This window comes from Engystomops pustulosus, chromosome 6 (assembly GCF_040894005.1).
Source record: "Engystomops pustulosus chromosome 6, aEngPut4.maternal, whole genome shotgun sequence".
In the NCBI taxonomy this organism is placed as follows: Eukaryota; Metazoa; Chordata; class Amphibia; order Anura; family Leptodactylidae; genus Engystomops; species Engystomops pustulosus.
In genome coordinates, this window is record NC_092416.1 from 7395861 (window position 1) to 7419622 (window position 23762).

Here is a 23762-nt window from a genome sequence, read left to right on the forward strand (position 1 = left end):
GATGGGAAGATGTTTGGTGCTGGAGGTTACTATCCGAGGTAGAAGGCTCCGGCTTATCAATATCTATGGTCCACAGACAGTGACTGAGAGAGTCAATCTATTTAATGAGGTGAAGCCATATTTATTTACATCTCTCCCAGTCATCATGGCGGGTGATTTCAACGCCACTAGGACATTGAGTGACAGACCCACCGGTAGACCTCTTGCTAGAGACTCTAAGGTCTTAAATGACATTATAACACAGTCAGGTTTGTCTGATGTCTTTGTGCAGGGTGGTAGAAAACCCAAATTTACCTACTCCTGTGCTGGGAGGTATAGCAGAATAGACCTGGCGCTGGTGAGTCCCACAGAGGTCATTGGGGATAGAAGTGAGAAGTCTGTCCCATACTCGGATCACCTGGCCCTATACTTCTACTTGGGTAATACAGAACGGCCAGATATAGGAAGAGGCTTGTGGAGACTAAATTCTACCCTATTAGAAGAGGTTTTTGTCCAGGAACAAGTCCACGCTCTTATACAGGGGGAATTGGAGAGAGTGTATTTCTATAATCATACATCTGACTGGTGGGAGGATGTCAAGGAGGAGATCAGGTCCCTCTTAAAGAGACTGTCAGTAAAGAAGGGGAAGAGTAAGTACAGCCAGTATCTCAAGCTGCGGAAAGAATTGGAGTCACTCTATTCGGTGGGTTGGGATGAAAAACAAAAGATTGACCGACTGAAGTCTGAAATAAAGCAGTATCAGTACAGCCGCTACACGTCCCTGGTTGTGGAGCGTGACTATGGAAACGTAGTCACGCCTGATCCATATGAGAGTTGCCGGGAACATGTGGCTAAGAAATCGATCACAGGTCTCACTGACTCCCAGGGAGTTTTGCAGGAATCTCGGGAGGGTATCCTGGGGGTGGTGAGATCCTACTATGCTGAGTTATTTCAGAAGAAGGTTTTGGACAAAGACAAAATGGCTCAATTCTTGGAGGCAACTCCAGGTCCTGACACTAAAGATTTGGATTTTTCTCCTTTGACAGCAGGAATAACAGAGGAGGAAGTTAAAGAGGCCATTGATAAGTTACATCTGAAGAAGGCACCAGGTCCTGATGGTATAACATGTGAATTCTATAAGAAGTTCAGAGACCTCTTAGCCCCGATCCTTGTGGATGTATTTACAAATTGTCTAGAAAATCACCTGATGCCTCCATCCATGAGAGTGTCCTCCCTTATTCTGCTGTCCAAAGGTAAGGAGCCTAGTGACATCAAGAACTGGAGGCCGATCGCCCTCTTGAATGTCGACAGGAAAATTCTGGCAAAAATTCTGTTTTCTAGATTAGTCTGTTTGTCCCCGGCACTGTTGGCAGGCTCTCAGTACGGCACAGTAAGAGGGCGGAACATCTCTGGAGCAGTCATCTCGATAAGGGAGATGTTTGAGAGATGTAAAGCTCTGAGGTGTGGGAGATATGTTGTAGGTCTGGACCAGGCTAAAGCCTTTGACAGGGTTGATCACGATTATCTATGGGCCACTTTGTCAAAGTACGGTATTCCGGGACAATTTATAGATTGGCTGAGAACTTTGTATAGAGAGGCGAAGAGCTTTCCTCTGATCAATGGTTGGCAGGGGGACACTTTCAGGGTAGAGTCAGGGGTGCGACAAGGTTGTCCTCTGAGTCCACTGCTGTATGTGTTTGCCATAGACTTGTTTCTGAGATCACTGCAGCGGTGTGATTTTCAGGGGGTGCCGGTCCCCCATTGCTTGCCTTTGAAGGTAGTCGCCTACGCGGATGATGTGACTGTGGTGATATCTGAGCCTCGTGAGGTGGAGATGTTGTCTGCAGCCATCAGAAGTTACTCAGGGGCCTCCGGGTCTCTGGTCAACCTTGAGAAGAGTCAAGCTTTCTGGACATTGGATACTGCTCCTGGCTTTGATCTGCCACAGTTCGCCAAGGCCTCCACCCATATTAAGATCCTTGGGGTTAAATTTGGGAGGGAAGATAATGCCAAACTAAATTGGGAAGAGAAATTGGAAGCCGGAAATGCAAAGGTTCAGCGATGGAAGAACTGGAGGCTGACCTATAGAGAAAGGGTTACTCTGATGAAGACTTACCTGGTCCCTGTCTTCCTCTACGTCTCTGTCGTCTTTCCTTTGCCAGAATCTTTCTCCGCTAGGCTCTTTAGCCTGTTCTTCCAGCTTTTATGGGGCAACAGGTTGAACCCGGTTAAAAGAGGGATCACCTACCTGCAGAGGAGAGAGGGTGGACTGGATATGTTAAATCCAAGGGTCTTTTTTGACTCCATGTTTCTGAAAGTTAATTTTGGATGCCTGGACTCAAACAATGGTCTCCTGTGGGTAAGTAGTGTCAGGGACTGGATATTGCCTTTTGCAGAGTCTTGGGTGCGAGGCGGCAGTCTCAAGAGGGGCCGATGGACTCCTGGCTTCCTCCCCCAGTATCTGGAGTATGGTCTCAGGTGTGTGAAAAAGTGGAGAATAGATAAGACCTATCTGGAGAGTAAGACCAGGAAGGACCTTTACACCAGTGTCTGTAGGACCTTTTATACTTTACAGCCAGCTCTGAGGGACTGCACAACGGCCACATTGCAGAAAAGTCTGACGCTCCTCAATAGTCCTAGGCTCCCTGCAAAACTATTCGACATTGCTTGGCTATCACTGCACGGGAAGCTTTTTGTTAGGGGTAATTTAAAGTTTTTAAGTGTCTCAGACCGTATGTGCCCCTTGGGTTGTCAGCAGGAGGAGACGATGCAGCACTTCATTACCGAGTGCCAGGGAGGGAGGCGGATATGGCAGGAGGTGTCCCGCAGGCTCAGGATACCAAGACTGCAGTCTCTGACCTACCCGGACATAATCTATAGGGTGACATCACAGGTAGCCGGCATCGACAGGGGGACCATGTACCTGATCATCACAGTAACCAAGTACTACCACTGGCACACCAGGACCAGAGTGTCCGTCCATAATGAGTCCTTCCAGCCCATGACCGCAGTCACACAGATACTATCAGAGCTGAGGTGGATCCGATCATTAGAGTTCAGGAAAAAGAGTGAGAATGTTCAGTTATGGAGGAACATAAATCTACACTGATGGATTATATGTCATGCAATTCTGTTTATTTCTTTTTTCCCTTATTACCAGTGATGGACTTTTTAATTTGAAGTTACTCTAAATTCATTATTTTGCTGATGTGTTTGATCTCTGTTAAATAATTGTTTTATTTTTCATTCTGACAAGAATGTATTGTAAATTTTTGTTTGTTTTTACTAATAAAAATTGCCCCCTATGTACAGGAATATAACTACAATAATACTGCCCCCTGTGTACAGGGATATAACTACTATAATACTGCCCCCTATGTACAGGAATATAACTACTATAATACTGCCCCCTATATACAGGAATATAACTACTATAATACTGTCCCCTATGTACAGGGATATAACTACTATAATACTGCCCCCTATGTACAAGAATATAACTACTATAATACTGCCTCCTATGTACAGGAATATAACTACTATAATACTGCCCCCTATGTACAAGAATATAACTACTATAATACTGCCCCCTATGTACAGGAATATAACTACTATAATACTGCCCCCTATGTACAAGAATATATCTACTATAATACTGCCCCCTATGTACAGGAATATAACTACTATAATACCGCCCCCTATGTACAAGAATATAACTACTATAATACTGTCCCCTATGTACAGGAATATAACTACTATAATACTGCCCCCTATGTACAAGAATATATCTACTATAATACTGCCCCCTATGTACAGGAATATAACTACTATAATACTGCCCCCTATGTACAAGAATATAACTACTATAATACTGCCCCTATGTACAGGAATATAACTACTATAATACTGCCCCCTATGTACAGGAATATAACTACAATAATACTGCCCCCTGTGTACAGGAATATAACTACTATAATACTGCCCCCTATGTACAGGAATATAACTACTATAATACTGTCCCCTATGTACAAGAATATAACTACTATAATACTGCCCCCTATGTACAGGAATATAACTACTATAATACTGCCCCTATGTACAGGAATATAACTACTATAATACTGCCCCCTATGTACAAGAATATAACTACTATAATACTGCCCCCTATGTACAAGAATATAACTACTATAATACTGTCCCCTATGTACAGGAATATAACTACTATAATACTGCCCCCTATGTACAGGAATATAACTACTATAATACTGCTCCCTATGTACAGGAATATAACTACTATAATACTGTCCCCTATGTACAGGAATATAACTACTATAATACTGCCCCCTATGTACAGGAATATAACTACTATAATACTGCCCCCTATGTACAGGAATATAACTACTATAATACTGCCCCCTATGTACAAGAATATAACTACTATAATACTGTCCCCTATGTACAGGAATATAACTACTATAATACTGCCCCCTATGTACAGGAATATAACTACTATAATACTGCCCCCTATGTACAGGAATATAACTACTATAATACTGCCCCTGATGTACAGGAATATAACTACAATAATACTGCCCCCTGTGTACAGGGATATAACTACTATAATACTGCCCCCTGTGTACAGAAATATAACTACTATAATACTGCCCCCTATGTACAAGAATATATCTACTATAATACTGTCCCCTATGTACAAGAATATATCTACTATAATACTGTCCCCTATGTACAGGAATATAACTACTATAATACTGTCCCCTATGCACAGGAATATACCTACTATAATACTGTCCCCTATGTACAGGAATATAACTACTATAATACTGTCCCCTATGCACAGGAATATACCTACTATAATACTGCCCCTATGTACAGGAATATAACTACTATAATACTGCCCCCTATGTACAGAAATATAACTACTATAATACTGTCCCCTATGTACAGGAATATAACTACTATAATACTGCCCCTATGTACAGGAATATAACTACTATAATACTGCCCCTATGTACAGGAATATAACTACTATAATACTGCCTCCTATGTACAAGAATATAACTACTATAATACTGCCCCCTATGTACAAGAATATAACTACTATAATACTGCCCCCTATGTACAAGAATATAACTCCTATAATACTGCCCCCTATGTACAAGAATATAACTACTATAATACTGCACCCTATGTACAGGAATATAACTACTATAATACTGCCCCCTATGTACAGGAATATAACTACTATAATACTGCCCCCTATGTACAAGAATATAACTACTATAATACTGCCCCCTATGTACAAGAATATAACTACTATAATACTGCCCCCTATGTATAAGAATATAACTACTATAATACTGCCCCCTATGTACAAGAATATAACTACTATAATACTGCCCCCTATGTACAAGAATATAACTACTATAATACTGCCCCCTATGTACAAGAATATAACTACTATAATACTGCTCCCTATGTACAAGAATATAACTACTATAATACTGCCTCCTATGTACAAGAATATAACTACTATAATACTGCCCCTATGTACAAGAATATAACTACTATAATACTGCCCCCTATGTACAAGAATATAACTACTATAATACTGCACCCTACGTACAGGAATATAACTACTATAATACTGCCCCCGATGTACAGGAATATAACTACTATAATACTGTCCCCTATGTACAAGAATATAACTACTATAATACTGTCCCCTATGTACAAGAATATAACTACTATAATACTGCCCCCTATGTACAAGAATATAACTACTATAATACTGCACCCTACGTACAGGAATATAACTACTATAATACTGCCCCCGATGTACAGGAATATAACTACTATAATACTGTCCCCTATGTACAAGAATATAACTACTATAATACTGCCTCCTATGTACAGGAATATAACTACTATAATACTGCCCCCTATGTACAGGAATATAACTACTATAATACTGCCCCCTATGTACAAGAATATAACTATTATAATACTGCCCCCTATGTACAGGAATATACCTACTATAATACCCTCTCACCTTTCACACACGGACAGGACCCAGGATGACACCACCCACAGGCTGATGGTGAGTGTGAGTAGGACGCGGCCGGGGCAGGTGTTCATCAAGATCTTCATCACAAACTGATACTGAAATTTGATCTTGTTCAGTGCTCCGATGCTCCTGTAGGAGGCGTCCACCAGCACCTTACTATGGAGCAGCATAGTCCGGGGCAACAGGTAAACCCGCAGGAACATCAGGATAGACAGGAAGACGTCGCCCTGTGAGAGGAAGATCAGCGCCTGCTTCTCCTTGCCTGGCAGTTCCCTTTCTTCACACCCTCGCTCATAGGGGAACGGGTGAATGGCGCAAACCACAATTTCCAGTAAAATCCAAGCCAACATCCTGGTATTAACAGCAATGCGCCAGTGCACCAGAGAATTGTCTGTCATGAAGAGCTGGAAAGAGGGAAAAGAACAGTGTTATTACATCAGTGCTCCCTCTGGTGGTGGCTGTATTTACAGTATGTAGTAATCTCCTGAGCTCCCCCTAGTGGTGGCTGTATATACAGTCTGTAGTAATCTCCTGAGCTCCCCCTAGTGGTGGCTGTATATACAGTATGTAGTAATCTCCTGAGCTCCTACTAGTGGTGGCTGTATATACAGTATGTAGTAATCCCCTGAGCTTCTCCTTGTGGTGGTGTATATACAGTATGTAGTAATCTCCTGAGCTCTCCCTAGTGGTGGTGTATATACAGTATGTAGTAATCTCCTGAGCTCCTCCTAGTGGTAATGCAATAATGGAAAAGGTGGAGGGGGCCTGGAAAGTGCGCTTGTAACCGAATAAAGATCTCTCCAAGTGTAATGGTTACGACAAATTTTATTGGTAGCAGTGATATCCAGTAACGCGTTTCGGGGAGACCCCTTCATCAGACCAGAACTAGTAGAATAGATATATACATAAAATTGATGGAGTACAATGAAATACATGAAGTGTGAACACATAGATCAATTCATAATTAGTAAAATACAATTATAACGAAAATACATGTATATAAATATAATAGGTTAAAAAGTATTTAATAATACTTTTGGTGGCTGTATATACAGTATGTATATACAGTATGTAGTAATCTCCTGATCTTCCCCTAGTGGTGGCTGTATATACAGTATGTAGTAATCTCCTGAGCTCCTCCTAGTGGTGGCTGTATATACAGTATGTAGTAATCTCCTGAGCTCTGCCTAGTGGTGGTGTATATACTTTATGTAGTAATCTCCTGAGTTCCCTATAGTGGTGGCTGTATATACAGTATGTAGTAATCTCCTGAGCTCCTCCTAGTGGTGGCTGTATATACAGTATGTAGTAATCTCCTGAGCCCCCCCTAGTGGTGGCTGTATATACAGTATGTAGTAATCTCCTGAGCTCCTCCTAGTGGTGGCTGTATATACAGTATGTAGTAATCTCCTGATCTCCCCCTAGTGGTGGCTGTATATACAGTATGTAGTAATCTCCTGAGCTCCTACTAGTGGTGACTGTATATACAGTATATAGTAATCTCCTGAGCTCCTTATAGTGGTGGTGTATATACAGTATGTAGTAATCTCCTGAGCTCCCTATAGTGGTGGCTGTATATACAGTATGTAGTAATCTCCTTAGCTCCCCCTCGTGGTGGTGTATATACAGTATTTAGTAATCTCCTGAGCTCCTCCTAGTGGTGGCTGTATATACAGTATGTAGTAATCTCCTGAGCTCCCCCTAGTGGTGGTGTATATACAGTATTTAGTAATCTCCTGAGCTCCTCCTAGTGGTGGAGTATATACATTATGCAGTAATCTCCTGAGCTCCCCCTAGTGGTGGCTGTATATACAGTATGTAGTAATCTCCTGGGCTTCTCCTAGTGGCGGCTGTATATACAGTATGTAGTAATCTCCTGAGCTCCTCCTAGTGGTGGCTGTATTTACAATATGTAGTAATCTCCTGAGCTCCCCCTAGTGGTGGCTGTATATGCAGTATGTAGTAATCTCCGGGACTTCCCCTAGTGGTGACTGTATATACAGTATGTAGTAATCTCCTGAGTTCCCCCTAGTGGTGGCTGTATATGCAGTATGTAGTAATCTCCTGAGCCCCACCCCCCTAGTGGTGGCTGTGTATACAGTATGTAGTAATCTCCTGTGCTCCCCCTAGTGGTGGTGTATATACAGTATGTAGTAATCTCCTGAGCTCTGCCTTGTGGTGGTATATATACAGTATGTAGTAATCTCCTGAGTTCCCTGTAGTGGTGGCTGTATATACAGTATGTAGTAATCTCCTGAGCTCCTCCTAGTGGTGGAGTATATACAGTATGTAGTAATCTCCTGAGCTCCCCTAGTGGTGGCTGTATATACAGTATGTAGTAATCTCCTTATCTCCCCCTCGTAGTGGCTGTAAATACAGTATGTAGTAATCTCCTGAGCTCCCCCTAGTGGTGGCTGTATATACAGTATGTAGTAATCTCCTGAGCTCCCTCTAGTGGTGGTGTATATACAGTATGTAGTAATCTCCTGTGCTCCCCCTAGAGGTGGTGTGTATGCAGTATGTAGTAATCTCCGGGACTTCCCCTAGTGGTGACTGTATATACAGTATGTAATAATCTCCTGAGTTTCCCCTAGTGGTGGCTGTATATGCAGTATGTAGTAATGTCCTGAGCTCCCCCTAGTGGTGGCTGTGTATACAGTATGTAGTAATCTCCTGAGCTCCTCCTAGTGGTGGCTGTAAATACAAAATGTAGTAATCTCCTAGCTCCTCCTAGTGGTGGCTGTATATGCAGTATGTAAAAATCTCCGGAGCCCCACCCCCCTAGTGGTGGCTGTATATACAGTATGTAGTAATCTCCTGAGCTCTGCCTAGTGGTGGTGTATATACTTTATGTAGTAATCTCCTGAGTTCCCTATAGTGGTGGCTGTATATACATTATGTAGTAAGCTCCTGAGCTCCTCCTAGTGGTGGCTGTATATACATTATGTAGTAATCTCCTGAGCTCCCCCTAGTGGTGGCTGTATATACAGTATGTAGTAATCTCCTGTGCTCCCCCTAGTGGTGGTGTATATGCAGCATGTAGTAATCTCCGGGACTTCCCCTAGTGGTGACTGTATATATAGTATGTAGTAATCTCCTGAGCCCCACCCCCCTAGTGGTGGCTGTATATACAGTATGTAGTAATCTCCTGTGCTCCCCCTAGTGGTGGTGTATATACAGTATGTAGTAATCTCCTGAGCTCTGCCTAGTGGTGGTGTATATACAGTATGTAGTAATCTCCTGAGTTCCCTGTAGTGGTGGTGTATATACAGTATGTAGTAATCTCCTGAGCTCCCCCTAGTGGTGGTGTATATATAGGATGTAGTAATCTCCTGAGCTCCCCCTACTGGTAATGTATATACAGTATGTAGTAATCTCCTGAGCTCCCCCTAGTGGTGACTGTATATACAGTATATAGTTATCTCCTGAGCTCCCCTAGTGGTGGCTGTATATACAGTATGTAGTAATCTCCTGATCTCCCCCTCGTGGTGGCTGTAAATACAGTATGTAGTAATCTCCTGAGCTCCCCCTAGTGTTGGCTGTATATGCAGTATGTAGTAATCTCCTGAGCTCCTCTAGTTGTGGCTGTATATACAGTATGTAGTAATCTCCTGAGCTCCTCCTAGTGGTGGTGTGTATACAGTATATAGTAATCTCCTGAGCTCCTCCTAGTGGTGGTGTATATACAGTATATAGTAATCTCCTGAGCTCCCCCTAGTGGTGGCTGTATATACAGTATGTAGTAATCTCCTGAGCTTCCCCTAGTGGTGGCTGTATATACAGTATGTAGTAATCTCCTGAGCTTCCCCTAGTGGTGGCTGTATATACAGTATGTATTAATCTCCTGAGCTCCTCCTAGTGGTGGCTGTATATACAGTATGTAGTATTCTCCTGAGCTCCTCCTAGTGGTGGCTGTATATACAGTATGTAGTATTCTCCTGAGCTCCTCCTAGTGGTCGCTGTATATACAGTATGTAGTAATCTCCTGAGCTCCCCCTAGTGGTGGCTGTATATACAGTATGTAGTAATCTCCTGAGCTCCTCCTAGTGGTGGCTGTATATACAGTATGTAGTATTCTCCTGAGCTCCTCCTAGTGGTGGCTGTATATACAGTATGTAGTAATCTCCTGAGCTCCCCCTAGTGGTGGCTCTTTATACATTATGTAGTAATCGCCTGAGCTCCTCCTAGTGGTGGCTGTATATACAGTATGTACTAATCTCCGGAGCTCCCCCTAGTGGTGGCTGTATATACAGTATGTAGTAATCGCCTGAGCTCCTCCTAGTGGTGGCTGTATATACAGTATGTAGTGATCTCCTGAGCTCCTCCTAGTGGTGGCTGTATATACAGTATGTAATATTCTCCTGAGCTCCCCCTAGTGGTGGCTGTATATACAGTATGTAGTAATCTCCTGAGCTCCCCCTAGTGGTGGCTGTATATACAGTATGTAGTAATCGCCTGAGCTCCTCCTAGTGGTGGCTGTATATACAGCATGTAGTAATCTCCTGAGCTCCTCCTAGTGGTGGCTGTATATACAGTATGTAATATTCTCCTGAGCTCCCCCTAGTGGTGGCTGTATGTAGTAATCTCCTGAGCTCCCCCTAGTGGTGGCTGTATATACAGTATGTAGTAATCTCCTGAGCTCCTCCTAGTGGTGGCTGTATATGCAGTATGTAGTAATCTCCTGGGCTCCTCCTAGTGGTGCTGTATATACAGTATGTAGTAATCTCCTGAGCTCCCCCTAGTGGTTGTGTATATACAGTATGCAGTAATTTATCACTATTACACAGGTTCAGGAGTGGCTAATCGATTTTCCCTGCAACCAGTAAATATTTGGTGTAGTATCCTTCCATCTGTGTACATGGTGGCCGCACACCGGGTGCTGGGGTAACTGTACAGCGGTGATGACACATCATGAATAATAATTCACTTGCCAGAATGTCACTTTCCATATAGACCCAGGCAGTAACGTGAGTCACCGGGAGGGGCGCATGGCTCATCATGAAGGGCACATAGATCAGAGGAGAAGAATCTGGGATTATTCATAGTGACAGCGACCAGGATGTAAGATCATTGATCTAGAGTCATAACGTATCATAGTGTATTCTGTATTCCTTATCCCTAACGACCCCCTGACCCCCCACCTTCACCTCTGCATATGGTAACACATCTGGTTCTACTATAACATGTGCAGACAACCTCCTGCTCTTATCCATGAATAGAATAGCACAACTGCGGTGAAGACTGACACAGAATACAAGGAGCAAGGGGACGGTGACTTTTCAGATATCAGATGTTATGTGTCATGCAGGGTGTGTATAAAGCTGGGTGCCAGGCAGCCCTGCGGTGGATGGCTTGGAGGCTCGGGTATAGTAGGACACCCGGTCAGGCAGACGTGCTCTTTCCATCCGCCCACTGGCAGGGACACGTTATATTCTCCTGGAGCCGCAGGACTTTTGATCCCGTCCTCTGCCCTGTGATTTGGAAGGCTCCAGCGGTGAGGACTTGGCAGCGCCGGAGCTGTCTGAGCCCCACCTGCTAAGCACACACAGGCACTCGGGTTAATGGCTCACTCACATCCGCCTCCAGGGTAACGCCAGAAGATTCCTTACTTGTGCCCGTGGTGGAGGAGCCGATACTAAGTACAGGATCAGAGAGATAGGGATCACAGCTAAGTGTAAGGATTACCGCGTCTACTAAAGGGAAACTGTCAGCAGGTGCAACCAGACAGACTACAGCCAGTGTTATGTATTGTCCCTGGAGAGATGTGTAATCAGACCTCACACTGCTGTGCTCTGTGCTCTCTGCAGCCAGTGCTATGTATTGTCCCTGGAGAGATGTGTAATCAGACCTCACACTGCTGTGCTCTGTGCTCTCTGCAGCCAGTATTATGTATTGTCCCTGGAGGGATGTGTAATCAGACCTCACACTGCTGTGCTCTGTGCTCTCTGCAGCCAGTGCTATGTATTGTCCCTGGAGAGATGTGTAATCAGACCTCACACTGCTGTGCTCTGTGCTCTCTGCAGCCAGCGTTATGTATTGTCCCTGGAGAGATGTGTAATCAGACCTCACACTGCTGTGCTCTGTGCTCTCTGCAGCCAGTGTTATGTATCGTCCCTGGAGAGATGTGTAATCAGACCTCACACTGCTGTGCTCTGTGCTCTCTGCAGCCAGTGTTATGTATTGTCCCTGGAGAGATGTGTAATCAGACCTCACACTGCTGTGCTCTGTGCTCTCTGCAGCCAGTATTATGTATTGTTCCTGGAGAGATGTGTAATCAGACCTCACACTGCTGTGCTCTGTGCTCTCTGCAGCCAGTATTATGTATTGTTCCTGGAGAGATGTGTAATCAGACCTCACACTGCTGTGCTCTGTGCTCTCTGCAGCCAGTGTTATGTATTGTTATTGGAGAGATGTGTAATCAGACCTCACACTGCTGTGCTCTGTGCTCTCTGCAGCCAGTGTTATGTATTGTTCCTGGAGAGATGTGTAATCAGACCTCACACTGCTGTGCTCTGTGCTCTCTGCAGCCAGTGTTATGTATTGTTATTGGAGAGATGTGTAATCAGACCTCACACTGCTGTGCTCTGTGCTCTCTGCAGCCAGTGTTATGTACTGTCCCTGGAGAGATGTGTAATCAGGCCTCACACTGCTGTGCTCTGAGCTCTCTGCAGCCAGTATTATGTATTGTTCCTGGAGAGATGTGTAATCAGACCTCACACTGCTGTGCTCTGTGCTCTCTGCAGCCAGTGTTATGTATTGTCTCTGGAGAGATGTGTAATCAGACCTCACACTGCTGTGCTCTGTGCTCTCTGCAGCCAGTGTTATGTATTGTCTCTGGAGAGATGTGTAATCAGACCTCACACTGCTGTGCTCTGTGCTCTCTGCAGCCAGTGTTATGTATTGTCCCTGGAGAGATGTGTAATCAGACCTCACACTGCTGTGCTCTGTGCTCTCTGCACCCAGTGTTATGTACTGTCCCTGGAGAGATGTGTAATCAGACCTCACACTGCTGTGCTCTGTGCTCTCTGCAGCCAGTGTTATGTATTGTCCCTGGAGAGATGTGTAATTAGACCGCTGTGTGTGGTGTGAGTAGCAGCAGGACTGTTATGTATGGATTTATATTCCAGGGTTGTAGCTTCTCCAAGTCCATGTGTCCTCACACTGCAGTGCTCTGTGCTCTCTGCAGCAGATGTTAGGTATTGTCCATGCATGTGGAAGCCAACACAACTGCAGATCCTCATTAGGAGCATGCCGAGGTGCTGTAGGGAGGTCATACAGGCACATGAAGGCTACACACAATACTGAGCCTCATTTTTATGTCTTGAGGCATTTCCACTAAAGTCTGATCAACTAGAAATTAAATTTTCTTATTTGATTTATAGTATAAAAAAACCCCCGACCTTCATGGGAGATTCATTCCGATTTCCATTGACATTTTGGGGCACATTTACTAAGGGTCCGTATACCGCATTTCCGTCCGGTTTCCTGACTATTTCCGATTTGTGCCAAATTTAACAGGGGTTTGTGGCGAAGCGATCAGACTTTCATGCGACACAAATCAGGGGCGTGGCCGTCGGACAACCCGTCTAATTCGGACTAAGCGCCGGGTTTCAAAGTCAAATTGTGTCACAAGACATGCATTTACATGCACCAGGAAGAAGAAGGTGAACTCCGGGGACCTGAGCGGGGAAGCGACACATGCAGGATATCGGGCACACGATCTTAGTGACTCCCTGCACAGCGCATTATACACGGACAATGTACTTACATGCACCAGGAAGAAGAAGGTGAACTCCGGGGACCTGAGCGGGGTAGCGACACATGCAGGATATCGGGTGCACAATCTTAGTGACTCCCCGCACAGCGCATTATACACGGACAATGCACTTACATGCACCCGGAAGAAGAAGGTGAACTCCGGGGACCTGAGCGGGGAAGTGACACATGCAGGATATCGGGCGCAGGATCTTAGTGACTCCCCGCACAGCGCATTATACAAGGACAATGCATTTACATGCACCAGGAAGAAGAAGGTGAACTCCGGGGACCTGAGCGGGGTAGCGACACATGCAGGATATCGGGCGCACGATCTTAGTGAATCGCGCCGGACTTCATCCTCGGCGGACAATGCACCTAGGGGATCGCGACAGGACCGGGTAAGTAAATCTGCCCTAATATGCTTTCTTGTTCTGAACGTCTTCCATTATGTTCATTGAGATGTAGGTTGTGGGATTTAATCTTCCCTTTATTTATTTATTTTTGGAGCAGTGTAAAGCCAGATATCACAGTCCTGCTGCTACTAACTACATGCAGAAAGGCCTGATTACACATCTCTCCAGGGACATTACTGGTCAGGATTGCACTTGCCTCTGCCTGCCCTCGCTATGATCGGAGCTGTAGATTTCGGCTTTGTTGGGGGCACAATTCATGTATAATGTTCCATAGAGAAGAGGTTAAATCCGGAGTTCTTCCTTCTGCCCCCGGCAAGTCGATTAATCCTCAGTAAGTCAATATAAAACCTTGACTCCTCGCCAGATCCTTAAGTGCCTGGATGATTGTACACAAGTACAGCGAGGAGGACTCCTGGCACAGCCGGCCTCCCCGGCCTCCAAACATAATAGGACAAACCATTTTTCACAGTCTGTACGGGGTTCTAGGACAACGTCGATAGAAAAAAAGCCAAAATGTAACAATAATGTCCGCTCCTCCGCCAAAGACAACAACCAGGAATTCAATGCGACTATTGGCCTCGAAACTGCGCTAATTACTTATTTTTCTTTCGATGAGAATTTTTACTTAATTAAAAGGTCACTTAAAGGGAGTGGGTGAGTACACGGAGATCTAACTAATACTCTGGGTTACACCTAGTACAGGGACAAAGTAGGATGAGGACTACTCCTGGGTCCACACATATGAGCAGAGACCACCCGCCCCCATGGACAGAGGAGGACAGAGGAGCCTGGAGGAGGAGGAGGACAGAGGGGCCTGGAGGAGGAGGACAGAGGGGCCTGGAGGAGGAGGAGGAGGAAGACAGAGGAATCTGGAGGAGGAGGACAGAGGTGTCTGGAGGAGGAGGAGGACAGAGGAGTCTGGAGGAAGAGGAGGAGGACAGAGGAATCTGGAGAAGGAGGACAGAGGGGTCTGGAGGAATAGGAGGAGGACAGAGGAGTCTGGAGGAGGAGGAGGAGGACAGAGGAGTCTGGAGGAGGAGGAGGAGGACAGAGGAGTCTGGAGGAGGAGGAGGAGGACAGAGGAGTCTGGAGGAGGAGGAGGAGGACAGAGGAGTCTGGAGGAGGAGGAGGAGGACAGAGGAGTCTGGGGGAGGAGGATGACAAAGGAGTCTGGAGGTGGAGGACAAAGGAGTCTGGAGAAGGAGGACAGAGGGGTCTGGAGGAGGAGGAGGACAGAGGAGTCTGGAGGAGGAGGAGGACAGAGGAGTCTGGAGGAGGAGGAGGACAGAGGAGTCTGGAGGAGGAGGAGGACAGAGGAGTCTGGAGGAGGAGGAGGAGGACAGAGGAGTCTGGGGGAGGAGGATGATGGAGGGGTCTTGAGGAGGAGGATGACAAAGGAGTCTGGAGGTGGAGGACAAAGGAGTCTGGAAGAGGAGGACACTGATGTCTGAAGGAGGAGGACAGAGGAGTCTGGAGGAGGAGGACAGAGGAGTCTGGAGGAGGAGGACAGAGGAGTCTGGAGGAGGAGGACAGAGGAGTCTGGAGGAGGAGGACAGAGGAGTCTGGAGGAGGAGGACAGAGGAGTCTGGAGGAGGAGGACAGAGGAGTCTGGAGGAGGAGGACAGAGGAGTCTGGGCGAAACAAGTGTCTGGACATTAGGTCCTAAATTGACCAGCCAACTCCCTGCCTTTTGTTGTAGGAAATGCTCTTAATTTCCCCCAGATACCGGTTAGTGGAGGGTGCAGATACCTTGATCTCCTTGATATGGAAGGTGATGATGAGAATGAGGAGAAAGATGGTGGAGATGCTGATGGTGCATTTCATCAGGTACAGGTAGACGAACCACTGCAAGACAAGACGACACAATATATTAGACACAGGATATCATACACAGGACATGTCCATTCACTAGAGAATCCTCCGGTGATCTCAGGATATTGAGCCCCATCTAATACTATACCAGGGGCTAGATAAGTACGGTAAGTAGGAGGAGCAGCACTGTGGGTAACCGGATTACATCCAATGTGGGTGCAGGCTTCAAGGAACTGACTCAGGATCCCATATGCATACAAACTCCAAGGAAGGAAGCAGCACTCCAAGGTAAATAATGAATATGTATTCCACCACTGGTGCAATAAACATTGACTATTTAACCCGGTAACCTGTCATTTATGTACAAAAGATAAAATAATAAGCCTACATGATCCGTATAATATGTGGCTTCACATCATCTTCTCTGCTGGACCCAAGGGGCCCCTGTACAATACTTAGTTACATAAAACATAGTCAGTATAGCTGAAGGTACAATGAGGAGACCATCCTACAGATTCACAGCTCTTATAGTGAGGAACCCACTCCTGAGGAGACCATCCTATAGATTCACAGCTCTTACAGTAAGGAACCCGCTCCTGAGGAGACCATCCAACAGATTCACAGCTCTTACAGTGAGGAACCCGCTCCTGAGGAGACCATCCTACAGATTCACAGCTCTTACAGTGAGGAACCCGCTCCTGAGGAGACCATCCTACAGATTCACAGCTCTTACAGTAAGGAACCAGCACCTGAGGAGACCATCCTACAGATTCACAGCTCTTACAGCGGGGAACCCACTCCTGAGGAGACCATCCTACAGATTCACAGCTCTTACAGTGAGGAACCCGCTCCTGAGGAGACCATCCTACAGATTCACAGCTCTTATAGTGAGGAACCCACTCCTGAGGAGACCATCCTACAGATTCACAGCTCTTATAGTGAGGAACCCACTCCTGAGGAGACCATCCTACAGATTCACAGCTCTTATAGTGAGGAACCCACTCCTGAGGAGACCATCCTACAGATTCACAGCTCTTACAGTGAGGAACCCGCTCCTGAGGAGACCATCCTATAGATTCACAGCTCTTACAGTGAGGAACCCGCTCCTGAGGAGACCATCCTATAGATTCACAGCTCTTACTATAAAGAACCCGCTCCTGAGGAGACCATCCTATAGATTCACAGCTCTTACAGTGAGGAACCCGCTCCTGAGGAGACCATCCTATAGATTCACAGCTCTTACTATAAAGAACCCACTCCTGAGGAGACCATCCTACAGATTCACAGCTCTTACAGTGAGGAACCCACTCCTGAGGAGACCATCCAACAGATTCACAGCTCTTACAGTGAGGAACCCACTCCTGAGGAGACCATCCTATAGATTCACAGCTCATACAGTGAGGAACCCACTCCTGAGGAGACCATCCTACAGATTCACAGCTCTTACAGTGAGGAACCCACTCCTGAGGAGACCATCCTATAGATTCACAGCTCTTACAGTGAGGAAACCGCTCCTGAGGAGACCATCCTACAGATTCACAGCTCTTACAGTGAGGAACCCGCTCCTGAGGAGACCATCCTATAGATTCACAGCTCTTACAGTAAGGACCTTGCTCCTGAGGAGACCATCCTATAGATTCACAGCTCTTACAGTGAGGAACCCGCTCCTGAGGAGACCATCCTACAGATTCACAGCTCTTACAGTGAGGAACCCGCTCCTGAGGAGACCATCCTATAGATTCACAGCTCTTACAGTGAGGAACCCACTCCTGAGGAGACCATCCTATACATTCACAGCTCTTACAGTGAGGAACCCACTCCTGAGGAGACCATCCTACAGATTCACAGCTCTTACAGTGAGGAACCCGCTCCTGAGGAGACCAACCTATAGATTCACAGCTCTTACAGTGAGGAACCCGCTCCTGAGGAGACTATGCTACAGAGTCACAGCTCTTACAGTGAGGAACTCACTCCTGAGGAGACCATCCTACAGATTCACAGCTCTTACAGTGAGGAACCCGCTCCTGAGGAGACCATCCTACAGATTCACAGCTCTTACAGTGAGGAACCCGCTCCTGAGGAGACTATGCTACAGAGTCACAGCTCTTACAGTGAGGAACCCACTCCTGAGGAGACTATTCTACAGATTCACAGCTCATACAGTGAGGAACCCGCTCCTGAGGAGACCATCCTACAGAGTCACAGCTCTTACAGTGAGGAACCCACTCCTGAGGAGACTATTCTACAGATTCACAGCTCATACAGTGAGGAACCCGCTCCTGAGGAGACCATCCTACAGATTCACAGCTCTTACAGTGAGGAACCCGCTCCTGAGGAGACCATCCTACAGATTCACAGCTCTTACAGTGAGGAACCCACTCCTGAGGAGACCATCCTACAGATTCCCAGATCTTACAGTGAGGATCCCACTCCTGAGGAGACCATCCTATACATTCACAGCTCTTACAGTGAGGAACCCACTCCTGAGGAGACCATCCTACAGATTCACAGCTCTTACAGTGAGGAACCCACTCCTGAGGAGACCATCCTACAGAGTCACAGCTCTTACAGTGAGGAACCCGCTACTGAGGAGACCATCCTATACATTCACAGCTCTTACAGTGAGGAACCCGCTACTAAGGAGACCATCCTATAGATTCACAGCTCTTACTATAAAGAACCGGCTCCTGAGGAGACCATCCTATAGATTCATAGCTCTTACAGTGAGGAACCCACTCCTGAGGAGACCATCCTATAGATTCACAGCTCTTACAGTGAGGAACCCGCTCCTGAGGAGACCATCCTATAGATTCACAGCTCTTACAGTGAGGCCCGCTCCTGAGGAGACCATCCTATAGATTCACAGCTCTTATAGTGAGGAACCCACTCCTGAGGAGACCATCCTACAGATTCACAGCTCTTACAGTGAGGAACCCGCTCCTGAGGAGACCATCCTATAGATTCACAGCTCTTATAGTGAGGAACCCACTCCTGAGGAGACCATCCTATAGATTCACAGCTCTTACAGTGAGGAACCCGCTCCTGAGGAGACCATCCTATAGATTCACAGCTCTTATAGTTAGGAACCCGCTCCTGAGGGGACCATCCTATAGATTCACAGCTCTTACAGTGAGGAACCCGCTCCTGAGGAGACCATCCTACAGATTCACATCTCTTACAGTGAGGAACCCACTCCTGAGGAGACCATCCTACAGATTCACATCTCTTAAAGTGAGGAACCCACTCCTGAGGAGACCATCCTACAGATTCACAGCTCTTACAGTGAGGAACCCACTCCTGAGGAGACCATCCTATACATTCACAGCTCTTACAGTGAGGAACCCGCTACTGAGGAGACCATCCTATAGATTCACAGCTCTTACTCTAAAGAACCGGCTCCTGAGGAGACCATCCTACGGATTCACAGCTCTTACAGTGAGGAACCCACTCCTGAGGAGACCATCCTACAGATTCACAGCTCTTACAGTGAGGAACCCACTCCTGAGGAGACTATCCTATAGATTCACAGCTCTTACAGTGAGGTACCCGCTCCTGAGGAGACCATCCTACAGATTCACAGCTCTTACAGTGAGGAACCCGCTCCTGAGGAGACCATCCCATAGATTCACAGCTCTTACTATAAAGAACCCGCTCCAGAGGAGACCATCCTATAGATTCACAGCTCTTACAGTGAGGAACCCACTCCTGAGGAGACCATCCTACAGATTCACAGCTCTTACAGTGAGGAACCCGCTCCTGAGGAGACCATCCTACAGAGTCACAGCTCTTACAGTGAGGAACCCGCTACTGAGGAGACCATCCTATACATTCACAGCTCTTACAGTGAGGAACCCGCTACTGAGGAGACCATCCTATAGATTCACAGCTCTTACTATAAAGAACCGGCTCCTGAGGAGACCATCCTATAGATTCATAGCTCTTACAGTGAGGAACCCGCTCCTGAGGAGACCATCCTATAGATTCACAGCTCTTACAGTGAGGAACCCGCTCCTGAGGAGACCATCCTATAGATTCACAGCTCTTACAGTAAGGAACCCGCTCCTGAGGAGACCATCCTACAGATTCACAGCTCTTACAGTGAGGAACCCACTCCTGAGGAGACCATCCTACAGATTCACAGCTCTTACAGTGAGGAACCCACTCCTGAGGAGACCATCCTACAGATTCACAGCTCTTACAGTGAGGAACCCGCTCCAGAGGAGACCATCCTATACATTCACAGCTCTTACAGTGAGGAACCCGCTACTGAGGAGACCATCCTATAGATTCACAGCTCTTACTATAAAGAACCGGCTCCTGAGGAGACCATCCTACAGATTCACAGCTCTTACAGTGAGGAACCCACTCCTGAGGAGACCATCCTACAGATTCACAGCTCTTACAGTGAGGAACCCACTCCTGAGGAGACCATCCTACAGATTCACAGCTCTTACAGTGAGGTACCCGCTCCTGAGGAGACCATCCTATAGATTCATAGCTCTTACAGTGAGGAACCCGCTCCTAAGGAGACCATCCTATAGATTCACAGCTCTTACAGTGAGGAACCTGCTCCTGAGGAGACCATCCTATAGATTCACTGCTCTTACAGTGAGGAACCCGCTCCTGAGGAGACCATCCTATAGATTCACAGCTCTTACAGTGAGGAACCCGCTCCTGAGGAGACCATCCTACAGATTCACAGCTCTTACAGTGAGGAACCCGCTCCTGAGGAGACCATCCTATAGATTCACAGCTCTTACAGTGAGGAACCCGCTCCTGAGGAGACCATCCTATAGATTCACAGCTCTTACAGTGAGGAACCCACTCCTGAGGAGATCATCCTATAGATTCACAGCTCTTACAGTGAGGAACCCGCTACTGAGAAGACCATCCTACAGATTCACATCTCTTACAGTGAGGAACCTACTCCTGAGGAGACCATCCTATAGATTCACAGCTCTTACAGTGAGGAACCCGCTCCTGAGGAGACCATCCTACAGATTCACAGCTCTTACAGTGAGGAACCTGCTCCTGAGGAGACCATCCTACAGATTCACAGCTCTTACAGTGAGGAACCCGCTCCTGAGGAGACCATCCTACAGATTCACAGCTCTTACAGTGAGGAACCCACTCCTGAGGAGACCATCCTATAGATTCACAGCTCTTACAGTGAGGAACCCACTCCTGAGGAGACCATCCTACAGATTCACAGCTCTTACAGTGAGGAACCCGCTACTGAGGAGACCATCCTATAGATTCACACCTCTTACAGTGAGGAACCCACTCCTGAGGAGACCATCCTACAGATTCACAGCTCTTACAGTGAGGAACCCACTCCTGAGGAGACCATCCTATAGATTCACAGCTCTTACAGTGAGGAATCTGCTCCTGAGGAGACCATCCTACAGATTCACAGCTCTTACAGTGGGGAACCCACTCTTGAGGAGACCATCCTATAGATTCACAGCTCTTACAGTGGGGAACCCACTCTTGAGGAGACCATCCTACAGATTCACAGCTCTTATAGTGAGGAACCTGCTCCTGAGGAGACCATCCTATACATTCACAGCTCTTACAGTGAGGAACCCGCTCCTGAGGAGACTATCCTATAGATTCACAGCTCTTACAGTGAGGAACCTGCTCCTGAGGAGACCATCCTATAGATTCACAGATCTTACAGTGAGGAACCTGCTCCTGAGAAGACCATCCTACAGATTCAGAGCTCTTACAGTGAGGAACCTGCTCCTGAGGAGACCATCCTACAGATTCACACCTCTTACAGTGAGGAACCCACTCCTGGTGAATATTACTGAGTATCACAACATTGAACATCTTCTGAGGCAAATTTTCCCGAGACACTATGAACCTTTCTGCCCAATCTTGCTAAATTTTGGTTAGTACAATTGGAAGCTATAAAGCTTTTCTATGTCTCGATATTGAGTCTGGAGCCTGAGCTGCTCCATCTATAAGGGATGAAATCTGAGACTGGAGTCTTCTCTGTTGAGAAGTCATTGTGGTCACTAGAGGGCGTCGTTGTTGCTGCCATCGAAGGGCGTATTCCTAGAGGGCAGAGACGCACCTGGCACCTGCTGGTCATGTTTTGGTCTGTATACGGTTACTATAAAGGTCCTCGCTCTCCTCAGGTCAGACAGAGACGGCAATTAAAGCAGCGGAAATATCTCTGCCGGTCACAGAGCTCACACATGGCTTCCTGAGGATGACACTGTCTAAATATAACATCTCTGACCGCAATTCTGATGAAAGTGTCTACAACCGCTGTAAAGCCACAAAAACCAACGGTGACCACAAGAGTGCGCACAACCCCCCTACACGAGACTGTGGGGCCCGAAGGGGCAGGACAGGGCACTACATGAGGAATAGAAGAGGATAATAAACAGAGGTACACCGTCCAGATAATACACTACATACATATACTGCCCAGATAATACACTACACAAGTATAGTGCCTAGATACTACACTACATACATATACTGCCCAGATACTACACTACATACATATACTGCCCAGATACTACACTACATACATATACTGCCCAGATACTACACTACATACATATACTGCTCAGATGATACACTACATACATATACTGCCCAGATCATACACTACATACATATAGTGCCCAGATACTACACTACATACATATAATGCCCAGATAATGCCGCACAGACAAACACTACACAAGTATAGTGTGCAGATATAACACTACATATATATACTGCCCAGATAATACACTACATATATACAGTGCCCAGATAATACACTACATACATACACTGCCCAGATAATACACTACATACATATAGTGCCCAGATAATACACTACATACATATAGTGCCCAGATAATACACTACATACATAAAGTGCCCAGATAATACACTACATACATATAGTGCCCAGATAATACACTACATACATATAGTGCCCAGATAATACACTACATACATATACTGCCCAGATACTACACTATGTATATATACTGCCCAGATACTACACTATGTATATATACTGCCCAGATAATACACTACATACATATACTGCCCAGATAATACACTACATACATAAAGTGCCCAGATAATACACTACATACATATAGTGTCCAGATATAACACTACATACATACATACAGTGCCCAGATAATACACTACATACATATACTGCCGAGATAATACACTACATACATACAGTGCCCAGATAATACACTACATATATACAGTGCCCAGATATAACACTACATACATATACTGCTCAGATGATACACTACATACATATAAGGCCCAGATAATACACTACATACATATAGTGCCCAGATAATACACTACACACATACAGTGCCCAGATAATACACTACATACATACAGTGCCCAGATATAACACTACATACATATACTGCTCAGATGATACACTACATACATATAAGGCCCAGATAATACACTACATACATATACTGCCCAGATATTACACTACATACATACAGTGGCCACATAATACACTACATACATATAAGGCCCAGATAATACACTACATACATATACTGCTCAGATAATACACTACATACATATAGTGCCCAGATAATGCACTACATACATATAGTGCCCAGATATTACACTACATACATACAGTGGCCACATAATACACTACATACATATAAGGCCCAGATAATACACTACATACATATACTGCCCAGATAATACAC

General features: G+C 45.8%; 1 protein-coding gene across 1 annotated transcript in view; it reads right to left on the reverse strand.

The window, feature by feature from the left end:
* Positions 1-23762, reverse strand: part of KCNN4 (potassium calcium-activated channel subfamily N member 4) — a 72264-nt gene that overhangs the window by 17305 nt on the left and 31197 nt on the right. The window contains exons 2-3 of the mRNA XM_072154947.1: positions 15985-16080; positions 6050-6468 (exon numbers count right to left, since the gene is read on the reverse strand). Of these exons, the coding sequence (XP_072011048.1) occupies positions 6050-6468; positions 15985-16080 (515 nt within the window). The remainder of the gene's footprint in view (positions 1-6049; positions 6469-15984; positions 16081-23762) is intronic.